General features: G+C 44.4%; 1 protein-coding gene across 1 annotated transcript; it reads right to left on the reverse strand.

Annotated features, from left to right (window-relative positions):
- GREM1 (gremlin 1, DAN family BMP antagonist) lies at positions 1-10753 on the reverse strand. Its single transcript, XM_087746811.1, has 2 exons — positions 10548-10753; positions 1-3690 (listed from the first exon to the last, which is right to left on the reverse strand). The coding sequence occupies exons 1-2, from the start codon at positions 10751-10753 to the stop codon at positions 3135-3137; spliced, it is 762 nt and encodes a 253-aa protein (XP_087602937.1). The 3' UTR covers positions 1-3134.
- Between the last annotated feature and the right edge of the window lie 11496 nt (positions 10754-22249).

Consider the following 22249-nt stretch of genomic DNA (forward strand, 5'->3'; position numbering starts at 1 on the left):
GAAAAAACTCCAATTCTATTCAGTTACAAAATAATTAAAACTTCATTTTAAACCAAGTTTTGCTTTGTGAGACCGAGCATGAAAACACTGCAGCCTTAGGTTATATAGTCCATTGTTTTTAGAATAAAGCAGACATTTAAATACATATTGTGGTTGATATTAAATATCTCGTAAGTTAGCAGAACTTTCTTACTCTCAGGCAATAACTAGCATCATAAAAGTTCTTTGTATAAAATTTACATATGGGGGGGGATCTGCCTCAAGGGGAGTTCCATCACGATCTATGTACAGGCTGTTTTGGAACATAAAGATTTGTAAAACTTTTATCAATTTTCCTTCAGAATACTAGCCTAATCTTAAATAAAGGAGTCAGTAACATCTGAAGCTTTGCTTAATGGCTAAGGGTTTAGGGACATAGCAGTCACTGTAAAAGACAATGGGAGTTTTGCCATCAACTTCACATGAAGAAAAAAATTCATTCTTAAGGTATGCCCATTTCTTGAACAGAAGCCCTAGCTAGTACAAAACTTTCAGCAACGACTGAGATTGGTCCTTTCCCCTGCAAACCACCTCAAAAAAGTAATTTAAAGGAAAACAACCCCTGCCTATTATTAATGAAAGAGGATTTGTATTAATAATAACATTAAATATCCATATCTTTCTGTTTAACTATTCACATTCCACACAGTGGAAATCTACGCCCTGTAATTCCAGATTTTAAAACCGGATTTTAAAATCCATGAAGAAATGTGTCAAACCTGCTGAGTGAGAGTACACCAGATGAAATGCATTTTAATAGTATCAATCAACAAGTTGCAATCTCTTAATCTTACAAATGCAGACCTCACAGCAGTGGATTTTACAGTAAAAATATATTAATTGCAGAGATGCAGGATATCGCCAATAACTGTGTGATGCACTGTGTAACAGCTGGGGCATTCAATATAATGACTGCATACTGGATGCATCTGTGACATGCCACTGTATATTTTTTCCCTTTGGACATGTCAGTAAGAGCAGAATTGTCTTCCTCAGCGTTCGTTGGACAGAAATGCTGTCAAAATAATCACCTTGTGGCTGAGAGAGGCACCTGGTGGGAGAAAGAGCAGTTACGCTGCTAGTGGGTACTAGAGAGTATTGCTGCTGAATGGGGAAACTGAGTCCTGGACTACCCAAGCCCCATCATACAATTAACGTGGACCTAACTCCCATTTCACTCACATCAGTGATGTCAGGGTTGCTTTCAGGGCCGGTACCGACTCTGGCGTAGGAACACACCTTTCCTTCGGTACCCCACGGGGCAGGACCGGCTGTCGGGTCCCTGCAGGCACAGGCACAGGCACAGGCAGGAAGGTGTGCCTGTGCCTAGTCATCTCTTCACCACCCGGCTGGAAAGCGCCCTTGCAAAGCCAGCACCCGGGACAGCATGAGTCGTTTGCACATCATGTGGTATGAGATGCAGCCAGAGAGGCTTCATTTCACCCCAGGCTTCCCATCAGACCCCCAGGAAAGCTAGGGCAACGCGGAAAGGCTGCCCCACTGGTCCAACGGCCCAGGGTCCACCTAGCTAAACCAACTCCTTTTGCAGGACCTTCTGTGCTCTTGCCCAAACCCACAGCCCTGATGAAGTTTAAGCTCCTAGTCCTGAAGGAAAAAAAAGGCAGGATAACCTCACAGGTGAGATTCATCGAGCTGTTGGAAGTAGTGCGTCCCCTTTTATAGTTTTCTTTTCCCCCCAAATGAGAGGGGCAGTTAGCCCTTAATTTTCAGGAAATTCTCTTTACTTAGTCCAAATCCAGTTTAAAGGCAAGTCTGTGGTAAAAGATATAAAAAGAGGATTATTGCTGGCAAACTTCTGCATCTCTTTTTCAACAAACTGCATGCCTGTGGCAAAGCTAAAATAACAATAACAATGCAATGTTTACTAGTCATGAATGTCGTGTCTTTTGTCTCTTGTGTGGTTATTGCATTTGCCGTCACATGATGCTTGTTTTAATTTTTGCTTTGCTCTTTATGTACTAAATTACTGCCATTCTGTACTTGATCTTGGTTAGCAAGATTTTTGTGCTGTGGTTATGTATGTTTTTTATGTATGTGTGTGAAACAGAGAAGGAGAGAGTTCGGATACACACAATGGAGTATGCATACAGATACCAATGAGTAAAAGATACTGCATATACATATATATGTAGATATGAAGAATAACTGATATCAGAAATACAAGACATCAAACGGATCTAGTGGCACAAGAATGGGTTTTGATTGATTTAGAGAGCCATTAGAATTCAGAAGTATATTTATAGCCTTGCATATAGTTTCTCTTTAATTTATGTAATATATGACTAGGTATATAAATTAAAGCAAAACGCAAATGGAAGACAATATCTTTTCCTCTGTGTCTTCCTATTTATGTATCATCTTTCCTTCTACTCCCTTTTGTACTCTCCCCATCTACTTACTTTGGCCTTTTGCTTTCTAACTTGCTGTAGCTCTGTTTTCCATCCACCTATACTGACTTTTCAACACTCATGTCCCTCCATTGTCCTCCAGCAATGGCTTTTGGATTACTGTTTGGTTTTTTTTTTTGAAGGAGCGTGTTACAAACTCATGATACAGCTGCTATTTTCAGTGATGGTTTTGCTATGCTTTAAACTGCTCTTTGCCTACTTTGTATTTAAGAATAGATTCATGCTTTTAAATATACTGTCCTCTCACTTTGATGTTTCTCTTAATACAGTAAAAGCAAACACCATGGCAGGTGAACATTAGCAAAAGCCACAGCTCCACTTCCCAGCAAGCGGCAAAAATGTGAATATCCACTAGGAAACCTAATTCATGACTGCGGGTAAATAGATTTTTTTAATATTTCATACCCCTGGTAAATTTTTTTGTCATAGTGAACATTCACATATTTGCTTGTACACATCCATTTTCTCTCTTACACACAAACATACGAGTGTGTGCCCTTCCCTTACATCAATTTTTTTTCTTTGGGTTCTTTTTTGGTTTTTTCTTGGTTTAGGTAATTCACAATTTTGTCCAGCCCCGAAGGTATGTTAGTTCATGCCACTCACTCTCACGCTGGCAGTGATTGCGTACAGTCAGAGTGCAATCGGTACAATGTTTTTCTCAGTTTAGTCCAGGTCAATAGATATACACCGGCATTCCTTAACTCGGGTGATTCTCTTCTTCTTTCTCGGGGGCTGAAGCTCAGGGCAATTGAGTGTAACAGTCATGGTGGTGAATTTCTTGGGCTTGCAGAAGGAACAAGACTGGAAGGAGCCTTCCTCTTTACGGACATGCCTGGGGATGTAGAATGAATTGCACTGGCCGTAGCAGAACCTGTTGATAATGGTACGACTGTTGCAGCCTTCTTCGTGGATAGTTTGTTTGAGGGGTTGAGTTTTACACCAATCCCGCTTTAGGTATTTGCGCTCAGTGATGTGCAACGCCTCCTGACTAGACTCCAGCACCTCTTCAGCAGGCATCGAAGTGCCTTTTCCTCGTTCTCGATGCCTAGAGCCCGACTGCTGCTGTGTTTGCATTTGCTCCGAATCATTGGGCTGATCTTTGTCAGGGGGAGGGATAGCGCCTTGAGATCCACGATTCCTCTTTCTCCCTTCTGCTGCCGGTAGCAGAAATCCCATCAGAAGAAACACAGCGCCGATGGCATACAGCGTGCGGACCATCCTATAATGAAGGAAGTTGAGGGAATAAAGCACAGTTGTGGATTTCAGATATCAACAGAAGTCAGGTATGCAGTAAATTTTCAGTTCCATATAAGAAATACGTGTGCGCGCACACGCACTTATAAAAAATACGCATTTAGCCTTTAGCAGCTGGAAAGCTGTTTCCAAATAACCAAGTGATAAAAGCTTTAATCTACGGTGATTGAAAGTCAGATGCTAAAGTAAGTCCAAACAGAATTTCATTTTGTGTAGCATGCATCTTTTTCCAGCTCTCTTCTCCATGTATATTACTCTAGTTAAGAGTTCTCATTCCCTTCTTATAGCTCATTGACATTAGGAATGTTGCCCCTGACTTACACTGGTGGAAGAACAGATTTCATGCTACACAAGGCTATATATGACATAGCTATCTGCAATACCAGAGGACTGAACTTTTTGACTCAGGAGATCCAGTGAAGCTATGTGTTCCTTAGTCAGACTCAGAAGCTTTGTACAGCTTCTTGCATAATATACGTCCAGAATACAGTGTGCATGCTATATCCACCTGCTCTCTGAATTACAGCATCCCAAGCTCTGTCACATTGCACCTCTGAATTGGTCCAATGCATCTGAGTGTAATGAAGCTTAAGGTTAGAGATGTGCACAAGAGAGGCAGCTAACATAAAAGAATATTAGGTAGAGGTTAAAAGAGACACATCTGTAATTTCAAATTACACCTTCTCATGCATTACTCTGAATCCTTGATAGAAGTTATACAGATACAGTCACAGCGTTAAGAACTTTTCAGATCTCTGAATTTTATTCATTATATACAGCATGATATTGAAAGGACACGAGGACAGCAGAGTTTCATATATGACATTAAGTATCATGAGGTATCAGTATCAGAAAAGAATGTAGTTTGTACACACACAAAAAAAACACTTCAAGAAGTGCAGTAAGTGGAGACTATCAGGTTCTTCAAAACAGCACCCCTGCTCCAAACCTAATTACTAGCATAGGAACAGCCTTTCTTGCCTCCCTTATTCCACCATTTCTGCTGCTTCCCAAAGCTCTGCGCTCTTTTGGCTGCTCAGTCAGCTCAAGACACCAACCAGCCAGGAAGAAACTCGTCAGCTGTCACACTTTCCCCCCTTCCAGAAGTACCGTGGTCTCCATGTTGTTCTGGAAAGCAAGGGATGTGGCAGAAAGAGAGACAGATCGGGGAATGGGGCTCTCAGGGGACCCTCCCTGTGGGGAGCCTGGAAGAAACCACCAGAAATGAGTGACTGCTTGCAAAAAAACCATAAAACAGCAGAACTGCAAAGAGGCACATGCATTAAAAAGAACTGTGAAAAAAACCTGAGGATGTTAGTGTCTTCTACCTGCTGGGAGTGCTGCGGCTGCGTCCCTTATTTGACTCGTTTTATCAGTAAGGGACAAATTAGTGTTTGAGAGTCCTGCTTGTGTTACTACCCAAGAAACATATGTGAAAGCAAGGGCACCGTCCTGGACGGCTTTATCCGCTCTGCCTGAGACCACACAACTAGGCAGGAAAGCAGCCAAATGCCAACGCTGTAAGGGCCACCTAGAGACTCAGTAGAGGCTCAGGGTAAGTACCATTTGCTATAAAAGATAACTGTTAATTTCTCAGTTACTAGGTGTTTCCAGTCACACAGAGAAAATAAATGTTATATTATGCTGTTCAAAAAGCTGGGAAAGGAATTACTGGAGTGGAAAAGTATCATAGGGAGGTTCCACTGTATTCAGGGATTTGCTTGCGGATCTAATATTTTAAGTGTTTGTCTACAGATTGTTAGAGCACCTAGAGTTTATAAAACATACGATAATGCATGCATTCATTTTATTCATTTATGTTTATGTACCAGTATGTCCTATGTTTGGCAGAAGCTTCAGGTTTCAAGTGAGGGATGTAAGAATGACACTATTGCCGACTCAAACAGACAACTTGGAAGGGCTGCTTTTAATATCTAAATGAAATATGGTACAGAACATACAATTTTAATAATCTTAAGGCACTGACATAAAATTAAAAAAAAAGTTGGGAATTCTAATTGAAGACTAATGCAGCATAATTTCAAGTGTCAACTTGGACTTCACATTTGCTGTTTTTTCCCCATTTCTTTTACAACCTGAATGTTATTTAAACATGTTTCTTTTTAAATTTAATTTTGTCTTTAAAATAATTTTTAAAAAGAGTTATAAACCACTGCTTATTCCTTCAAGAGACCAGAATGACTCCTTCCAAAACTATTCCTATTTCTTCGGCAACTGTGTACCCATGCTGTATTTAGACGGTATTTTAATATGCACTTTATTTACTCAACATGGTGCCAGAGCCTTAAAAGAAGAAAAAAAAGTCATTGCATGCAATTGAAAATAAATTGCTAGTTTATAAGCAGTGCCAGAAAACTTCAGGTGTTTGTTTAGTGTCCCATAACTGAGTTGAAGTTCCACCAATGTGCATATGCCTGGACTACTTTTATTTGTAAAACTGATGACCTCCACATTGCTTCACCTTTTTTTTTTGCCCCCATAAATGTGCAATTGATGACACAGTAAGGTCTAGTCATGTGAAAAGGAGGTGTACTTTGGGATGGGAATTTGGGGGAAATTTGATGGTAAGGTTTACTATTGTGAGATCTGCATCCCAGATTCATGCATCTTTATTAAGCATGTGCTTAACCCTAAGGAAATGCAAGCACATGTTTCAATATAACCCTAAACTGGGGGAGGAAAGGTGATTTTTCACTGAGTTGGTTTCCAAACTTAAAAGCAGAAGCTATATTACATGTTTATAAAAGAAATTGTGATTCAGATGAAAATTAGCAACTCAGCAAAAGCATTTGTTATGTTCACTTCCAAAACACACAAGTACAAGTAATCCAATCATTTAGGGCTAAATACAGTTTAAACATAGACCCACAGAAGAGGATGTGTGAATTTCATGACCCCCACAGAAGCTTGAGCAGGATCTTCTTTTAATAGTAACTTATTAAACATTTATTTTAAAAAATAAGATTATTTTTAAAAAATGTGAAATATAAAGGCAAATGAGGTGGTATGCCTCAGTAAGGAAAGCAGCCAAAATGCAGTACAGGCATTCTGCACCACCTCTGGTCCCAAGGCAATGCATTTGCTTATGAGAGAAGATGACACCTCTGTTTGCTTACATTAGGAACTAGAGTGGTTCATCCATCTGTGAATTAGTGTTTGCGAATGTTTCCTTAACAGGTTTTTTTTTTTTTATTACTGCAAAAAATAGAACATGGAAGAGTACAGGTAGCTAAATCACTGTTACCATACCCAAAGTTTTACCAAAAAGAAACCTCTCCTGAAGTAAATGTTTTTTTCCTTGTCACAGCCCTAACTCTGCAGAAGTAATAACTCTGGAGCTTGGGTAGGAGCTGTGAGGAATCAGGCTGTAAAATCTTATATTTCAAATTTCTGCAAAATTTTCAATACTTGATATTGGCAGTTACAGAAGCATTGGCATAACCAGAAATCCTTTTGAGAATCCATTTGAGAATCCTTTGAACAAACAGATGACTACAACCAAAATGCCTAGGTCAATTCCCACTTACTTTGTTCAGATCCAGAGAGATCTGATGTAATTAATATTTATTTTTTAAAAGTAACAAAACACTTCAATAATCTATTTCCATATTTCCCTGCTAAACTGAGTCCTACTTTTCATCATCTGTAAACTCTTAGTCCTAAAGCCAAGAGAAATTTTATTGCTGACTTCAAACAGGAGCAGAATTGAGCCCTAACATTCATATCACCTCATATGTGGTTTATCTAGAGCCTGGGATCTCATCATCTAAAACAGATTAGGAATTTTGTGGATTAATACTCGCAACCGTTCATAGAGAAGTGTAAATGCTTTCAGGTTTATTATTTCATACAATTAAGCTGTAATTTTTTCGTTTATACATTTTCTGCTATAAATTAAGGATGGCCACATGTCAGTTCATAAACAGCACTTCCCTATGAGTTCCCAGGCAGAGTCAGAAAGTTATTACTGAAACTTTTTAGCACAAAGCTACGTGTTTAACAGAACTGGATGGAATCCTGGTTCTGTTGAAATATACAGCAAAATTCTCACAGACCTCAGCAGGCCCATAATTTCATCTGTGAACCATATTTACTAGGAAAATATTATGATGAGACATGGACTCATGTGCTTCACAGAAAACATGAAAAATAATCTGACGAAGACCTAAAAAAAATAAATGTATTTGGTGGGCTTCAAATACCAGCCAAAGAAAGAGGCAAAACACAGCCCTTTGACTACTGAGAAAATTGAAGTGGTTTATGTCCCAAAGGAGCAGAATAATTTTATGCCTGGCTTATTATATATGAATTACAGAAATAAGTCTTATGTAATGTTTTCATAGTTCATAGATCTGTATTTTTAAATATACAAAAAGGCATGGCAATGGCAGTTCCCAGAGAACCATAATTTTTCTCTGAGATTAAGACAGCAAAACTAACATCTCTGGTAGAATTTGGATACATTTGCTTTTCAGATAATTCTTTCTTGCGAGTCATGGAGACGGCTTTTTTGAGACACATAATGAACACAGGCAGCAACACAAGAAAGAAAAAAAAAGAACTTTGAAACATTGAGAATTTCCCCTTGAAGAAAGCATCGTTCTGTAGGATATCCTACGGGACTACAGGGAAGTTGAACATCATGGTGGGCAAGGCTGGTACCAAACCGAATTAGACTTGCCCTGAAGACATCCATGCCGCCTAACAGCTCCACTCCCCAGAGCAAAATTCCCTTCAGACAGATTTGCTCAAGGAGCCCTAAAAGCACCAGAATAGTTTCGCTCCTGCACACAGCCATGCGCCCTGAAAAAGAGAAAGTCTTCAAGAGAAGCTATGCATTTCTGAGTGACATTGGTGACAGAAAAATAAATGCTTTAGCACAGCTTGGGACAGAATCCTGAGGAGAAACAGAAAGATAGGGGCATTGGCGCCCTTTATCACTTATATACAGCCTCCACCGTATGGGAGTTGGTGACTCCCAGGCTTTTTTTGGTGCAGTGAGGAGCGGGGAGAGGAGAGCAGCCCTTCTCCAGCTCAGGAGTCACCAGGCGTAGCCCAGAGGCAGCTGTGGCTCGTGGGCTACTGGCGCTACAGGCAAAGATCTCTGCGCATCTCACAAAACGGGTAACTAAACCCCACGTCGTTTCAACAGACAGAGCGAGCCAAACGCACGTTGGTGTTTCACAGCCCTTGTCTATGCAAAAAGAGGTTTCCCCACCACTGGATCTCAGCCCCGGTGAGCGAAACGGGGTTCAATCGCGATCCTTTCACCGAGAGGAGCCACGAGTGGGGCACCAGGAGCGAGGCCGCAGCTGACGGCCGGGAAGGGACGTTACGGCTCTGAAGAGCAGACGGGGTCAGCGCAGTCCACCGGGATGCAGGAGGCCGCGCATCTTCCCAGCCCGCCGGGATGCGGGGGGCCGCGCACTTTCCCAGCCCGCCGCCGCCGCGGCCCCGCCGCACCGCCCAGCCCGCCGAGGTAAGACTGTCGCTGGGCGCAGCCTGGGTGGGATGCAGGGATCACCGGCGGCCGTCGGGGTGCAAAGGCCGCCGGCTAGCTTGATTTGATTTGGCTCGGCTCGGCTTGGCTCGGCCGGGAGCGGCCCACCCGGCTCCCCGCGGGTGCAGACGCTCCTCGCGGCGGCTGGCGACACCGCCCGGGTCTCCTCCCCGGGGGGCGGCCGCCGTCTGGGCGTACCCAACGGAGGACGAGGTCCCTGGAAGTGATTCTACGGGATCGCATTAAAACGGACGGGGCGAGGAAAGAAGCGTCCTCCCGGAGGGAAAAGCATAGCGCCAGGGTGCGCCACGGGCCCGGGGCCGAGAGGAGCGCGGCCAGTCCGCGCCCGCGGGGCTGCACCGGGCCGGCGCGCTGCGGGGAGGGCTCCGGCCGCTCCGGCCGGGCCGAGCCGAGCCTGGGGCCTCTCATCGCGGGCAAGGGGAGCGGTGGCCGACGGATGGACGGAGCCGTCGGGGCGGCAGAACGCCCCTGGCTCCTAGTCAGGTGGGAGGGCAGGGCGAAGAGGCTGCGGAGGGGAAGGCGGAGGGGCGCCGAGTGCAGCGGTGGAGCCGCGGTCCGTCCCGCCCGACGGCGGCCGGGGACGCGCGGCTGCGGGACCTGTGACGCTGCCCGCGGGCGCGCAGCCGGGGCAGACCCTCCGCTCCGCGGCGCCCGACTCGGCCGGCCCACACCGACTCCCGCAGGCGGTACGGTCCCCGTCCCGGGGAGCTCCTGGAGGCCCAGGCGCACGCTCCGCGGAGGAGCAGAGGTTTGCAAAGGCGGGCCGGGGCAGAGCCGGGGCTGAGCGGTCTCGTAGAGGGCAGCTCGGCGGGACGGGACGGGAGAGAACGGGGCCGGCACCTGGGGACCTGCCCCCGCCCCGCTCCGCGCAGAGGCCGGGCCGGGATTTTGCCGTGTGTCGGGTGGGCGCCGAATCCAATTTGTCGGGAGTGATGCTGTAGGCGGAGATGAGAGGCAGAGCTAACGGGGCTTTTGCAATCCCTGTGCTTGTCAGGGGAGAGAGATGTAACGGCGCCCTACTCCCCAGCACTCCAGCGGAAATGTCGGTGTCCGCCTCACTGCCGCTGACGGGAGGGCCGGGTGTCACCCTCTGCAAAACCGAGGCGCCCAGGAGTTTTGCTAGACACCGATGAACGACTCCTCCCCTTCTCCCTCCCCGAAGGTAGGATAAAGAGATTAAAATTTTGCCTCCCGCAGAGACCGGCCGAACTCCGCAGCTAACGGAGCCCTTTGCACCCCGCCGTGAGCGCGCGCAGCGCTCCCGGCGCCTCCCGGCTCACCTGCGCGGCGGCGGCGGCGGCTCCTCGGCGGGGCCCGGCTCGGCGGCGGCGGCTCCTCGGCGGGGCCTGGGGCTCGGCGGGGCTCTGCCCGGCGGGTCACTCGGCGGAGCGGGTGGCGTGGGAGCCCGGTGCTGCCCGGGAGTCCATAGAGAGAGAGAGTCTCGGATCCTGCCTACAAATTGCAGCAGCGCCGAGCTGTCTCCCATTTAAATGTCTGCCAGCTGAGATCTGCTCTCCAAGCCCCTCCAGATCATTGGACAAGCGCCTCCGAAGCCCGTGTTATCCGCCCCCTTTAACACTTCCATAAACTTCCACCAGGGAAAGCTTTCAGTCATCCAGATAAACACTCGACTACTTTCCTCTCTTAAGAGAATCGGTGCTAAAGGTCACCACCCCAAGGAATTGTTCCTGGAATGCACAGAAAATCCACATTTTCCATCCCCATTAAAGTATGACATTTAAGAACAGTTAAATCCCCGCCTCCGCCTCCGCTGCCCTTGCATGCGCGCTGCCCTTCCACGCACGCTGCTCGGGGCCGCGGGCTGGGCTGCCGGGGCGCTTCCCTGCCCAGGAGCCGGCCGGGAAAGCGCTCCCGCAGCGGAGCCGCCGCGGGGAGCCCCTTACCGGCCTGCCTCGGCCAGGAGGGAGGCAGCCACCTTTCCGGCCCTCCCTGTTACAAATTGGCATTGCTGAGGTTTGCCTTCTGCAAATATGCCGGGAGTTACGCAGCTTTGACACCCCCCGCCCCGTGTTTCTGGGGGTGGGGGTGGGGGGGGTCCGCAGCCGCGCTCCTAGCTCTTTATCAGTGAGATTTTGTGTGTTTGTTTGTATTTTGACCCGCCAGAGACGCGACACCTCGGGCGGCTTTTGCCCCTCCCGTCACTGCGTCTCTCGGAGGGCTGCGGGCTCCTCAGGCACCCCGCGAAGGGCAGGGACGGCGAAGGAGCGGCGCGTCCCGCCGGGGCTAAGCGCGGAGGCGGCGGGAGCCGCCCGCCCGTCGGGGCGGCCGCGGGGGCAGTCACCGCTCCGCTCCGCGGCCGCCGCGCAAGCTGCCGCTCCGGAGCCCCTAGGCAAGGCGGCCGCGACGGCCGGACCGGCCCCCACCGCTTCCCCGGGGCCGCTCGGAATTGGGCAAAAACCGGCGGGGGCTGAGCGTCGTCGCGGACCGAGCCCTTCGCAGCCGCAACCGGGCGGCGCCTCCCCGCGTTGCGGCTGCCCGAAGCTCACTCCGGGTCTGCAGCCAGCGTGGGGTTGGGGGCGTCGAGGGGCGCAGCCCTGGGGGGCGAGGGGACCTCGCAGCCCCGCAGCGGCCGCTCGCGCCTCCCTCGGTGCCAGCCGGCGGCCCCGGCCCCAGGCGCTCCAGCGCCGGCGCCTGTCGCCCAGGGGCTCTTCAGCACGGAGGGTTGCAACGCTACCGAGGGACGGAGTCATTACGAGCAGGAGCAGCCTCTGAAATACGGTTTGACCTTTGGGCTTGCTAATTAAACTGAGACGTTTCTTAGCTGCCGCTTCCAGCGGCGGGCATCACCCAGCACGAAGGAAAGCGAAGAGAAGCGCCCTGCGACCGACGCGGGCCACGCAGGTTGTGCTGCAAGCACCCTTTTGTTTTCTCCTGACTGTCCGGCACGAATGACTGCCAGCGAACCAAACCAGCCCTGCACCTCAGTCACCCAGCCCTGGCAGTCAGTACCCACCTGGTGGGTCTCACCTGACAAATAGAGATTTTTATTGTCCTTGGTTTTGCAGATGGGGAAGAGGAATTAAAATGAAAGGATCTGCTACGTTAGGGTTGCCAGGGCTAGGCAAGATGCCAGGTTTCTGACTTTTCACAGTACTCAGCAGCAGCTTGCTCTTTGCTAAGGCCATAGCATGGCTCCACTTAGTGCCAGTTGCATAGGTGAGTGCTCAGCATGGTAGTAAATTAGGCCCCTTTGCTGTAATTCACACACACATTTAGCAATAACTTGTTGAAAAATAACCACTTCAATTACTTGACCAGCAGCACGTAGAAATGCTGCAGAAGCAACAGGGCAAGCAACAGTAGTGCAGTGGTAGGTGGCAGCATGAGAGAGAAAATGTGTTGGTGTGCAGCGGCCACTGAAATTCAAATACAATGAAGGGGGGAAGGGTTATTGGCAAAGAATCACAGCAAATGACATCTAGATGGATGGAAGGAGAGGCCTAGGGAATTTTTAGGATTTTTTGTTATTTTACTCAAAAAAAAGCTATTAAAATTAATAGATGTTTTTAATTAACTGGGGTCCTTCCTTTGTGAATCCAGAGAAAAAGTCACAATTCCCACCTCTCAGTATGTTGACAGACTTTATGCTCCTTTTCTTTTTCTTCTGTTAAGTAGTTGTACTGATGTGTAGGGAAGGGGTCTATTCAGCTCTCTTCTGCTCTCTGTCTCTCACTCTTTACCTGCCCTAGAGCTGGGCTGGTGGGCTGGGGGGGCTGCCCCTTCCCCAGAGCCATGGTCCAGGCATTTAGTGCTGGGGGAAGCGTTTTCTGTGGTTGCTCTGAGCTCCTGGTGGTGCCTGCTGATGGCATTGGCACTGCATGCACTTCCAGTCATCGCTGCTGGCCTGCAGGCAAGCTGCCTTTCTGCTGTATTTTTCTGGGACGTAGTTTACATGCCACTCTGGCATTGACCTTCCTAGATAATGGTACTTCTGGGCATCTGTTGCAGAGCGGTCATCTCCTCTTAATGCCTCACTGCAGTCAAGCATCTAGCCAGAGAGGCTGATCTGGAGTAGATCTCAGTCTGACTTAAAGCAAACAAAGAAACCCTTTAGGAACCATCTCCAGGTGTGGAAGGTGTGTTGCCTCCTCAAGACCTCTCTCCATTTCTTGCAGTTGAATGTTCTGCACCATATTTTCCCATCTGTTTTCTTTCACTCGGTTTAATCCACAGAGTGTTTCAAGTTGGCACTAACATCTTGGGTCCAGCAAGACAATTTTTCAGATTTCTCTGATGGTTCGAAAGTAGAATTATTCCTGCAAGAGTTTACCTGCTCATTCAGAAAAATAAACCAATTGGGTACCAACAAGGTAAATAATTGTAGCTGTATCTGTTTCCGTGGACTGAATGAGGGTAGAAATAAAAAAAAAATAAAAAAAGACTTGGCAAAAAAGAAGAAACAGTTATGTCTATTTTTATTTCTCTGTGGTTGAGGGAGGTGGGGGAAAGACATCTTTTTCCTCATTGTTCTTTTAACATCAGGTATCCAGATCATTTCCAGCTTGGAAGTTAGTATTCCTTTTACTGTTGGATTCTTTAACAAAACATTCCCCAACTTTACTCCAAAGGTTCAGCTGTGCTGGTCAGATCCCAACCAAAGGCAAGGTTCTGCTATCTTCTGGCTTAAAAAGCCCTCACTGCTTAAAAGGAAATATTTCCCCTTCCTCCCCCCTTATCCACACTTGAACTTCTGTTGATGCTTACCAGTGCTGCTAATTGGAGCTGGAATACTGATGGGGAAATATTATGCAATTATTTGGTATAGAAGAGGCCTATAGGAATATGCATGTTTTTGTGGCATAGGTTTGAGATGAAGAGCTTCAGTGTCATGGGGCGGTAACGGCCATGTACTATGAACCTGGCTGGCTTCAACTACCCGCTCGCTATTGTTTTGTTGGGCTTTTTTTTTTTTTTTTTTAATTTTCTCTCCCATTTCTTGCTGGTATTCGCTGTGTGAGTTGTTCTTTGTTTTAGTGGAACAGTAGGAATTGTTTTAAGCTTAAAAGAAGTGCTGTACTTAATTCTTGCAGAGAAAAATGTTATTGGGCTGAGCTCCTGTCTGCTACTGCTAACTTTGAGCACTACGCAATATATCCTCACTGCCAGGACAGTTGGCGCCTTATTAAAAGCCTTTGCAGAGAAGCCAAAGACTGACAGGGGCCAGATCCTCTTCTTGAGTAAATTGGGATAGCTTATAATAACTTCAGGGAGATGTAACTGATTTATGCCAGCTGAGAATCTGGCCCTAATATACCTAGAAATCCAACGTCTCTCACTCCTAGTAATGTTCCTCCAGGTCAGAAGTAAGGCAAGCTGTCCAGGAGAGGCAGGGCACATCTGAACTGCTTTACTTAGTATTTTGAACTGTTCTGCTAAGGAGAGAAAGGAGCTTGGTTTACAGGGCTATGAATCTGGCACTAATTTACAGAGGAAAAACTAAAAGGGTACATAAAACTCAGCCATTGATGGCAAAATCTCTCATGTTTTCAGTGCTTTTTGTATGGCAGTGACTTGAGATGTTTCCTTTCTGTTGGTAACATTCAAGAAGAGTAATGCCAAACCACTCTATTCATGTATGTTCAAGCAGAAAATATGAATGTACGCACCTATATACCAACCTACCAGCGTGCCTCAACTTCTTGTTAATACAGAGGTAGTGATGCTTTGCTGTGCTTTTTGCCCTTTAAAATTTCAGTGGTGCTCATGAAAAACTTGTGAAAATAAGGGAGTGAAGTGTTAAGGAAGAATTTGTGTCACCAACACAACTGTAACTTTTCTTACTGAGCTTGTAACGAGGCTAGAAGCAAGTGCTGACTTCTACTGCGGGCTGCTGCTCGCCACCTGCCATCCTAGGGGGGATTTGAAGCTGTCCAGCGGAGGCGTGAGGCGATGAAGTTTGGCACAGCTGTTATCTGATGCGACCAAAGATCTGTGCGTTGCAGAGATGTCTGGTTTCAGAAGTGAATTTTGCGGGACATGCTCTCAGAGATGAGGGATATCTTCATGTTACCGACCTTCTGGTGGTGTACACAACTGATCTTCCTATCTTGATGGGCAAGATGAGCAGTGTAATTCATGACTTGGAGCATAAGCAAGATTATATGTAGTGTGTGTTGGATGGTCTGTGCATAGAAATGCTCCATCGATACATTATTGCCCAAGTGTGGGAGCTTGTTTGCTTTACATGGGAAAAAAAGAACGTGTTTTGTCCTAGGAAAAGAAGCGATACTCAAAAAATCCAGTTCCCTGTGGGATTTAGGTATATCCAAAAGTAATGGACAAAAAGCCTTATGATAAACTACCAAGGAAAAAGATTCTTCGCTTTTTATTTCAAACCTAAGTAGGTAGACAGTAACGAATGGCATAAGGTGAGGGAAGGAGATGTTGTGGGCTTTGGTTTCAAGATACTCTGTTAACATACCAGTCCTATGGTTCTTGTTCAGGTGCTCCACTGTTTATTCTATTACAGATTATTGTATGGAAAAAACCCTCATTTGAATAGGGTAGCTGAACCTTAGCTGACCATTGTACTTCATATCAAGCTGTATAAAATAATACCAGAAAAGGCTGAGGTTAGTCTGAATTGAGTTAAATTTCTCATAAACTTTACTAGAAAAATCAAGCTTGAGACTGTGCAAAAAATTACTTGAAACTAGCAAAGTTCTGTTTAATTAAAGAATTTAAATCTTTATCTTATTTGGGTTTTAGAATTAATGTCCATGTGGCTGAGGCTCCACCCCACAACCTGAGAAGAAAGATTTGGATAATATTGTACTTATTGAAAAAACAGTATTTTAGATTTAGGTTGACAGACATTTTAATGTATAGAATTCCATCAGCAGAATGAGAGAAAATTAAGCAAGGGAAAAAGTTTATTATGGTTTTTTTTTTTTTGAAAATGAAATATTTTGATTTTTTTTTAATTTTAAAATGCTACTTCATCTAGGAATATACCCCCATTTCATTTCTGAATGTTCAGAAACAGAACATTGGAAATCAAAAGAATGAATGGGTTCAAGATAAAATCCCTAGCTTTTAGCACCTAAATACTTCAAAAGTCTGGGATCCCACTCTGAAAAGTCTGGTGGCCTGGTATGTCTGAAAAGCTTTCTTGTTTATCATATACTACATGTAGAGTCAGGTTGTGGGCTTGTAATGATCTCTGCACCTAGAGCCATGGTCACCCACCAGCATTCCACTCTGCTATGTGCTGCAGACATAGAACAAAAAATATGTTTTCTGGCCTCAAAACACCTACATATATAATACAATCCATATGTGACTATTTTTCAAAAGTGATTTAGAAGAGCTTATTTTATTAGGATGAAGTTTGACTGCTGGACAAATATAAACTTTCATGCCAAATGAGGAAATATCATTTGTCAAGCTAACCTTTTTATAACTCTTTTCACAATTTTTTTTGATACATCTTATGTGTTTGATGGCTATAGAAGAATTTGCCAAGAAAATGAAAGCCATAAAATACCCATGAAAAATTCCCCTGCCCTCATGCATTTTCTTTTCTTTTTCTTCTGTCTCATGAATCTGTAGGAGGTGTTTGCTGACATGCTTTGCTTTCAGGGCAGCTCTGGAGCAATGTGATACAAGAAGTGACTCAGCTAAGCAAACTGAGTTTGTGTTAGTATGAGAAGCCCTTATAGTCTGAAGTCGTAACTCGGTATTATGAAAGGAGGCATCTAAAGAGCTCAATGTGCTATTTGCTTACATATTTCATTCCAGGGATATGACAGCTATGAAATACAGTTTCCAGTTATGCTGCAAAACTCCCTTCCCACACCTTATTGCGGCCCAACATCTTAGACAGATTACATACGCTTTTAAGGCACGTATAGATCTGTTATACACAGTTCTGGCAAAACAGTCCTTTTTACTCCTTTCTTGCTGTGATGAAAGGCCGTTTGTTGTTGTGTAACCACCTGTAACTCAGGATGTTACCTGGAAGGGGAGTGCTTTCCCTCCTTGCAGTGTGGGGGCTTCTGTGCAACACCTATAGAGCATACGATGTCAGCCTAGCAGGTAAGGTAGATAGATAGATGGAAGCTAAGAAGTCTAGGCTTTTTTCCTGACTTTGCCACTTACTGCCTGTAGTGAAGGAAAAAGGAGTAAGAGAGGCAGGAGAACTATTTTATTATGTAAGAAGATTTGCAAGGCTTTTGTTTTGGTTTGGGTTTTTCTTTTATCCCATTGCCCTCTTTTCAAAATTCACATCTTATCTGTTCTATTTGTTTTTCCTGGCAATATCCAGGTAAAAACGGAATACCAGATAAAAAAGTAGCTTTGCAGGAACGAAAGAGCTGAAGACCTTTTTCGGCTGAGACAACAACTTATTTAGACTGTGTAGAACTTCTGCATTTTATATTTGAAATCCAGTGTCACAAAAATGGCTGCTGTGTTACGGGAAGGAAAGAACTCTGTTAAACAGTTGTACTGCTCCAGCATCGGTTAGTCCACTTCTCAGAGTGAATACTATTGCAGGTGGGAAGAAACAGAACTCTTCCTCACTGCTGTTTTTTTATTTAGATGGTCTCTGTGTCAAGAAGAAGAGGTGTAAGAGGCACAAGTACACCCCACCCCCGGCCTTCATCCTTTTCCCTTTATCACTCACACTGATTTTCTCTTGACTCCATTTCCCCACCTATAAAACTGCAATAGGGAACAGAGTTTTCAAAGGAGCCAGAATCATTTTGGCCTAAACCCTTAAAGCTGGGTTGGTACCAAACTTCCCATGAAATAAGCAGTTAATAAAAGGAGTTGAGAGTTCAACTTAACGTGGGAAGATAAATCATGTTTTTTTAACTTTCACCTATTTTGTGTCTACGTGCTTGAATGCATCCATGTTGAAATTTCTAAAAGCTTTTAATGGGGAAGAAGGTCTTCTAACTTCTATAATTCTCCACAATAAAAAAAAAAAAAGATATTTCCAGTGAATAAGCCAAGTTTTCACTGTTGTGGACAAAAAGATCTAAAGGCAGACAAGTGTTTAATCAGTTGTGGTTATCTAAAAGAACTGCTAAAGATAAGGCTCCAATTTAGCAGTCTTTGTTGATTTGAATAGCATTTTAAGTATATACATAAATGCAAACAGATAGTTAAGTGCTTTGATAAGAAAGGTGGACTTGTGCGCATACTTCAGTTTTTTACTAAACTTAGATTCGGACCCGAATCCTGCAGGGACTTGCCAGATGCTTGACTTTGTTTTCAGTGGGGCTATTTGGAGTGTATAAAATGAAGCACACACAGCGATCCAAGAAGTTTCAGTCAGGCGAGCCTTTCTAAAAGACCCAAAAATAATTTATATATACATCTTTCCCCTGTTAAAGGGCATTCTAGTTGATATGTATACTAGAATGCTAAATTTTATGAACTTAAGAATTAAAAGTACAATACAATAATAATAAAATACAAAAATAGTCTATTTTTTATCTGTATGGTTACCAAAAATTTACTCTTTCAAAAATTGCCAAAAAAAATCACTTCTGGGAAACTACACAGGCGAGCCTAGGGCCAAATCTCTTGTCTTGATATTTCCAACTGCTCTGTTTTGCTTCTTCTGTTTCCTTGTCAAAAGTATCCTGTTTAGCCTGTTTGGCTAAGGGCAGTTGAATATTTATTCATTGATCTTTCCCTTTCTTACAGTATCTTGAATTCTAATTAGCGTTTTTCAAGTCCTTTTACTTTATTCTTCAAATATAGCTACAACAGACATCGCTCTGCCCTTTCTGTGGAGCTGTTCAGAGCCATGGAAGAGCTGTCATCTTATGTTCTGGGACTAACCACACTGCCCAGCAATTCTGCATTAGCTGCTTTCATTGGCAGTTTGATTAAATGATTTTTTTTTCCTCCCACAAATAATATGTGATTCAAAGTGCCTGGATAAGTGTAAAATCACTTGATGTTAGGAGAGATTCTGTAGACAGGCTTGGGAGCAATCCTCTAGGTGTTTGTAATTAATCAGGCACCAAACACTTGGAGCTTTTGGATGCACTTTTAAAAAGTCTAAAAATGTAAACAGCTTTCTTTCCCCTCCCCAGAAAGTCTTAATGCACTAAAGACGTAAGCGAAGAAGTTAAATCACATGTGACCAAATCAATTACACTTCAGATCAGACTGTGGCAGGGCTTTTTGGTTCTCAACCAGATGGAACCAGACTCCTTGTGGAGGAGGTATTATTATTTCTTGTCAGGGTTTCAGAATGAACATATGAATTCACAGTAAAAATTACTTATTTTTCCTTTTGAAAAATATAATAGAACATTTAGAGGAAAGAATCCGTGGGAGCTGGCATCACCAAAAGCTATCAGACACATTGTGCTGGTTTTGGCTGGGATAGTGTTAATTTTCTTCACAGTAGCTAGTATGCGGCTACGTTTGGGATTTGTGCTGAAAACAGTGTTGATAACACAGGGATGTTTTTGTTGTTGCTGAGCAGTGCTGACACAGAGTCAAGGCCTTTTCTGCTTCTCATGCAGTCCCACCAGCGAGGAGGCTGGGGGAGCACAAGAAGTTGGGAGGGTACAGAGCCAGGACAGCTGACCCCAACTGACCAAAGGGCTATTCCATACCATATGACGTCATGCTCAGCATGTAAAGCTGGGGGAAGAAGAAGGATGGGGGAGACATTCAGAGTGATGGTGTTTGTCTTCCCAAGTAACCATTACATGTGATGGAGCCCTGCTTTCCTGGAGATGGCTGAGCACTTGCCTGCCGGTGGGAAGTAGTGAATGAATTCCTTGTTTTGCTTTGCTTGCATGCGCAGCTTATGCTTTACCTATTAAACAGTCTTTACCTCAGCCCACGAGTTTTCTCACTTTTACCCTTCCAGTTGTCTTCTCCCCATCCCACTGGGGGGGTAGTGAGTGAGCAGCTGTGTGGTGCTTAGTTGCCAGCTGGAGTTAAACCACGACACATAAAAAAAAAAATAAAAGATCCTTGTAGGTCTTTCTTGTTCTTCTGATCTGACCAAAGAGAAAACAGAAATGAACAGGATATTTTCCTGTATTGTGAGGCAAAGAAGAAATCATCCTTTTTAATATAGTAAATTTTTGGATTTGGAATTTATGACTTCTTTTGGCTATGCCTTTCCTGTAATCTGAAGTTTTTACATTGAGGCAGCTATCATGATGTAGAAATGTACCAGAGACAAGGTACAGTGGTTTTTATCTTGACGTAATTAGTTGAGATAAATTCAGGTGAGGGCACAGGCTATCTGGAGACAGAAAGCACTTTTTTATCCAATGGAGATGGGATGATTTGAAAGCCTCTGCGCATTAGGGAGGAGATGACTACTACAATCAAGTATAACAAAACTGCCTTCCTAGATAAACACCATAACAAAACAGGACTTATTTGTTTCTAATTTAGAGAAGTACTTTGTAAGACCAAGTACTTTTATGTTTTAGTATCTCAAATAATTTTTTTTTTCTTTTTTTTATCTGGGGTCCAGATCCCTCTTGCTTTGAGTATACTACCACCAGCTTCTGGAAAAGCTTTGAAAACCCCTTCAGTATGTGGCCCTGCATATTTTAATAGGGAGAATTCCACCTGAAATCACCTTGAAAGGACTTATTCCTGATGGTGTGGAGGAAAAAGATTGTGACTTAGTTTCAATGCTGAAAATGCTTATAACAAGACATGTCTTGCTATAAGGAGATGTCCTATTAGCAACACTAACAGGGTCCCTTAGGGTCACTGGAGCCCTTGGTCAACAAACCCAATGGATGACAACGATTGCAAGATGAAATTGTCACTGGAATGCTAACAGTGAGTAAGAAAGTGGATTTTTAAATGGTTTCATTTGAACAGATGCAAAATGATCTAAAGATATTTTTAAGTTACTACAATAAAGAATGCACAGTCAAGTAAATGAACTCTTGCTAACTTGTCTTGCTAAATTTAACATTCTTATAATTATTTGGGTAGCAGCTAAATACATCTGATTTTTCTGCAAAAATAATACATTAAAAGTGAGTAAAAGAAGGATGGTATTGTTTCAGGAATCAGAAAAGATTGTGGTCTCTGTCTACTCACTGGAGGGGTTCAAACCTGTATCTCCTACACCTCTATAGGTGTAGCCCCTTAGCCATGAGGCAGGAGCCTATTTGTACGGGAGGACTCTGCATCTCCCCTGCTGAGGCTGTTCAACAATTCAGGAAACAATTAAATAAAGACAGGGAGCCAAAATAAGGCATCTAATGGGGAGGATGGGGGAGGGTGGTTGGATTGTTTTTGCCATGCTCCAAGACTGCTTCTGTATTTTTATCCAGTGTCTGGATGGCTACCCAAACACTCCTTGAGGATTAGCTGGAGCCCAGGTGTTACCCTGTCCTTCCTCGTGTTCACCCTGCCCTACTAACCACTACATGACAAATTTGTGTTCATTCTTGATCCCCTTCTCTGGCGCAGTTAGAGCTTTGATTCTTTTGGCATACCTCTTCCAGACACTTTTTTTTTTTCTTTTTAATTGAACTGTCTACTTCTGCTGTGGTATTTTGTGCAATGCCTGGTCCTGTACACACGTGTGACGTGGGTCCTTAACAGGCTGATTCCCCCAGGGAATATAGGGGAGGAATTGCCAAGTTTGTGGATGCAGGTTGGGTTTAGGACTGAGATAGGTGTAGGGCTATGCAAGTTCACCAAGTTTCAAACAGTCCTAGGCATGCACAGAAGTAGAAGTTTAGGTGCCTGAGGTACTTCATTGACAAGAAGACATAGTTGTGTATAGAATTCAGCTGCCTAAGGAATTGGGCAAGGGAGGCAGGGCTTGGGGATCATGTGCTTGGACTTTGGTATTTGTATTGCACACAAGTCCAGCTGTGGGCACTTAAGCCGTTAGTGGAGCCGGCCCTCAACCTCTTTGCAACTGTTCACCCATCTGTTAATTGGAAGTAATTTCCAGTTTCGTAAACCTCCAGATCAAGAACCTCCAGATACACAACAAAAT

This window comes from Nipponia nippon, unplaced genomic scaffold (assembly GCF_047370975.1).
Source record: "Nipponia nippon isolate SJK-2023a ecotype South Korea unplaced genomic scaffold, ASM4737097v1 scaffold_10, whole genome shotgun sequence".
NCBI lineage: Eukaryota > Metazoa > Chordata > Aves > Pelecaniformes > Threskiornithidae > Nipponia > Nipponia nippon.